Source organism: Anguilla rostrata, chromosome 2 (assembly GCF_018555375.3).
Source record: "Anguilla rostrata isolate EN2019 chromosome 2, ASM1855537v3, whole genome shotgun sequence".
Lineage (NCBI taxonomy): Eukaryota > Metazoa > Chordata > Actinopteri > Anguilliformes > Anguillidae > Anguilla > Anguilla rostrata.
The window spans coordinates 64,980,089-64,984,995 of NC_057934.1; the positions used below are offsets into that span (position 1 = coordinate 64,980,089).

The 4,907-nt window shown below is 51.2% G+C and overlaps 1 protein-coding gene across 6 annotated transcripts in view; it reads right to left on the reverse strand.

Annotated features, from left to right (window-relative positions):
* Positions 1 to 303: 303 nt before the first annotated feature.
* LOC135248916 (transcription activator BRG1) overlaps positions 304 to 4,907 on the reverse strand; it is a 31,903-nt gene continuing 27,299 nt past the window's right edge. For all 6 annotated transcript variants that reach the window (XM_064323977.1, XM_064323974.1, XM_064323976.1 and 3 more), the window contains 2 exons: positions 1,540 to 1,679; positions 304 to 958 (listed from right to left, as the gene is read on the reverse strand). In XM_064323977.1, the coding sequence (XP_064180047.1) occupies positions 926 to 958; positions 1,540 to 1,679 (173 nt within the window). In that variant the 3' untranslated portion in view covers positions 304 to 925. The remainder of the gene's footprint in view (positions 959 to 1,539; positions 1,680 to 4,907) is intronic.

The following is a 4,907-nucleotide window of genomic DNA, read 5'->3' on the forward strand; positions in this document are numbered from 1 at the left end:
TCCATTCATGCAGCTGGATATATATTCTGAGGCAATGCAGGTTAAGTACCTTTCCCAAGGGTACAACAGTACCCTTTACCCTACCCGAATCTTTGACCTTTCGGTTACAAGAGCAGTTCCTTACCCATAATACATTGCCGACCCGAATCATCTAGAATGTGATTGTATGCTGTAGCATTAAGGTTTGCCTTCACTGGAACTAAAAGGCCCAAACCATAAAAACCAAGGAGCGTCCAGATACTTCAGGTCATATAGCATATTTTAAGTCTCACAGGCCATAAAACAGTGCTGAAAACAAAAGCGTTGATTTTTTTGTCTTTATTGTTTTTGAGATACACCAACACCAACACGAAACGGCTGCACCCGTACCCCCAATCCCCTCTGACTGATGTTGGGGGGGAGAGAGACAGGTATACTACCACTCCCTTTGTTCTTCTTAAATTAGAATCCATATGGAGAGCATTTTACAGATACAACACGCACGTGCATTCACGGGTTTGGAATAATACACAGACTCTAAAAGCTCACATTCAGTTTCGCTTTGGAAAGAAACTACATGACAAATAAATACAATAAAAATTAATTTAAAATGTCCTCATGGTCCATGGTTCAGTTGCTTAGCTACATACCTAATAATATTTAAAAAACTAACAAAGACTAGACAGATGGTCCCATTTTATACTGGGATAGCAGTACAAATACGGAAGAGAATATTTTCCGTATCAGTTTCTTACTCTTTGTTGTTTCATTTCATAATGCTAACTTAATCATCGGATACATTGTCCACAAAATAAAACAGCCTATCTATGTGAAACTACCCCATCCTCACAAGGCCCTGACTACATGTCCCAGACTACCCTGGGGCTGTTGTGGCTGAGGACACGGGTGTGAGTCGCTGCGGGTAATTGGCCCACTCAGCCGTGGCTCAGTCCTCTTCACTGCCGCTGGCTGAGGGCTCCTGAAACACAGAGGGGACGGGCAGTAGTGCGTACTCTCAGTGACCGTGACCGTGCGTTCTCAGGGCTGCAGCCCATTTGAAAGCCCACAGGAGCAGCAGCTGCTCATATTACATTAGCACAGGAAGAGCAGCTTTACATATTAGAGTAACAGATCTGATAACCCAGCCCTGCTGCCTGAACAAGCCCTACTTGTCATCTCTATGACTCCCGCTCGAAAACAAGGCCCTCCTCATGGACTGGCCTGCTCCTGCTCCTCCTCTGAGTCTGTGCGTGTGTGTGTGTGTGTGTGTGTGTGTGTGAGAGAGAGAGAGAGAGAGAGTGAAACAGGCCCTCCTCATGGACTGGCCTGCTCCTGCTCCTCCTCTGAGTCTGTGTCTGTGTGTGTGTGTGTGTGTGTGTGTGAGAGAGAGAGAGAGAGACAGAGACAAAGAGAGAGAGAGAGAGTGAAACAGGCCCTCCTCATGGACTGGCCTGCTCCTGCTCCTCCTCTGAGTCTGTGTGTGTGTGTGTGTGTGAGAGAGAGAGAAACAAAGAGAGAGAGAGAGAGAGAGAGTAAAATAGGCGCTCCTCATGGACTCACCTCCTCCTGCTCCTCCTCAGTGTCGTCGTCGCTCACCACAGGTTTGGCCCTGGAGCCTCGCCCCATCCGGCGCCGGCCCTTCCCTCGCTCCAGACCCTTCTCCTTCCTGCCCAACCTGATCTTCACCTTCACCGAGCGAGCTGACACACGCAGGAGAGACACAGTTACACACGCAGGAGAGACTCAGTTACACACGCAGGAGAGACTCAGTTACACACGCAGGAGAGACTCAGTTACACACGCAGGAGAGACTCAGTTACACACGCAGGAGAGACTCAGTTACACACGCAGGAGAGACTCAGTTACACACGCAGGAGAGACACAGTTACACACGCAGGAGAGACTCAGTTACACACGCAGGAGAGACTCAGTTACACACGCAGGAGAGACTCAGTTACACACCACAGAACACAGTTACACACGCAGGAGAGACTCAGTTACACACGCAGGAGAGACTCAGTTACACACGCAGGGAGAGGCACAGTTACACACACAGGAGAGACTCAGTTACACACGCAGGAGAGACTCAGTTACACACGCAGGAGAGACTCAGTTACACACACAGGAGAGACTCAGTTACACACGCAGGAGAGACTCAGTTACACACACAGGAGAGACTCAGTTACACACGCAGGAGAGACTCAGTTACACACGCAGGAGAGACCAGTTACACACGCAGGAGAGACTCAGTTACACACGCAGGAGAGACTCAGTTACACACGAGGAAGAGACTCAGTACACACAGGAGAGACTCAGTTACACACCAGGAGAGACTCAGTTACACACGCAGGAGAGACTCAGTTACACACGCAGGAGAGACTCAGTTACACACGCAGGAGAGACTCAGTTACACACCAGGAGAGACTCAGTTACACACGCAGGAGAGACTCAGTTACACACCAGGAGAGACTCAGTTACACACGCAGGAGAGACTCAGTACACACAGGAGAGCACTAGTTACACACGCAGGAGAGACTCGTTACACACGCAGGAGAGACTCAGTTACACACGCAGGAGAGACTCAGTTACACACGCAGGAGAGACATCACGAGAGTTACACACGCAGGAGAGACTCAGTTACACCCGAGAGACAGTTACACACCGGAGAGACTCAGTTACACACGCAGGAGAGACTCAGTTACACACGCATCCCAGGGCAGCCATAACCCAGGAAGCTGTTACAACCAGGAAGACAGTTACAAGAGAAAATCTACCACGCGGAACATACAGTCTCAACAACCGGAGGTCCCTTCCCGTGGGGTGGTGTTAAAGAGAGAGACAGAGGACAAAGGAGGAAAGAAGAGGAGAGGAAACAGGAGGCCCAGGACTCGTTCCACGGGTGGAAAGTAAGAGGAGAGAGACAAAGGAGAACTCCTCACCACCCCGCTTCCCAGGGCGTTCACGCTCAGCACAGGGCTACCCGCGGAAGCCAGTCCACAGTCGTTACACACCGAGACCTCCCGCGCCGTCACACCAGACCGTTCCACCCTTCACCCGGCCGACACACGGAACCTTACCACGGAGAGACTCATACCACCGGAGAGCTCAGTACACACGCAGGAGAGCCAGTTACACACGCAGAAAAGAGAGACTCAGTTACACACCAGGAGAGCCAGACACACGGAGAGACCAGTTACACACGCAGGAGAGACAGTAGAAGCCTACAACAGAGCTCACGGAGCACAGTTACACACCAGAGAACCAGTACACACCAGGAAGCCAGTTACAACAGCCAGTAACACAAGAGGACAGTACACACGCAGGAGAAGTACACCCAGACGTACAAGACGTTACACACCAGGAGAGACCATAACACCAGGAGAGACCAGTTACAACCAGAGGCTAGTCCGAGGAGACTCAGTTACACCCAGAGAGAACAGTACACAGCGGAGCCATTACACCAAGACTCAGTTACACACGCGGAGAGCTCAGTTACAGCAGGAGAGACCAGACACAGAGGACAACGCAGGAGAGACAGTAAACAGGTTCCCCAGAGAGAGCCAGTTCACAGCAGGAGAGCCGTTCACACGCAGAGAGACAGTACACCAGAGAGAACAGTAACAACAGGAGAGACTCAGTACCACCAGAGACCGTTACACCACCGCCACGGACTCATTAACCACCACCAGGGACCGTTACAACGCAGGCAGTACCGGGGAGACCAGTTACCACGCAGAAACCGTTCACCGCAGAGACACACACAGAGAGCTCGTTACACACGCGAGAGACTCAGTTACACACGCAGGAGAGACTCAGTTACACCAGGCTCAGTTACACCCGAGAGCCACACCAGGTGTTACCCAGACCAGTCCACAGAGAGGACTCAGTTACACACGCAGAGAGGACCGTTACACACCAGGAAGACTCATTACACACCAGAGAGACCGTTACACACCAGGAGATAGTACACAGCGCGTACACCAGAGAGACCAGTACAACGCAGGAGAGACTCAGTTACACACCAGGAGAGACCAGTTACACACCAGGAGAGCCAGTTACACACCAGGGAGATCAGTACACACCAGAGAAGCTATTACACACCAGAGAGACCAGTTACACACCAGGAGAGACTCAGTTACACACGCAAGAGAGACCAGTACACACCAGAGAGATCAGTTACACCGCAGAGAGACCGTTCCCACAGGAGGACTCAGTACCACCAGGAGAGACTCGTACACACCGAGAGACTAGTACACACGCAGAGAGACTCAGTTACACACGCAGGAGAGACTCAGTTACACACGCAGGAGAGACCATTACACACGCAGGAGAGACCAGTACACACCGGAAGACCAGTACACACCAGGAGAGACCGTACACACAGGAGAGCTCAGTTAACAGAGAGGACCAGTTACACAGCAGAGAGACAGTTACACACAGGAGAGACTCAGTTACACACCAGGAGAGACCAGTTACACACCAAGAGACCAGTACACCGCAGGAGAGACTCAGTTACACACGCAGGAGAGACTCAGTTACACACGCAGGAGAGACTCAGTTCACACACAGGAGAGACTCAGTTACACACGCAGGAGAGACTCAGTTACACACGCAGAGAGAGACACTCAGTTACACCACAGACCAGTACGCAGGAGAGACTCAGTTACACACGCAGGAGAGACTCAGTTACACACGCAGGCAGTAGAGACTCAGTTACACCACGCAGGAGAGACTCGTTACACACGCAGGAGAGACTAGTTAACACACAGGAGAGAGACTCAGTTACACACGCAGGAGAGAGACACAGTTACACACGCAGGAGAGAGACTCATTACCAGAACCGTACAGGAGAGACTCAGTTACACACGCAGGAGAGAGACTCAGTTACACACACAGGAGAGACTCAGTTACACACGCAGGAGAGAGAC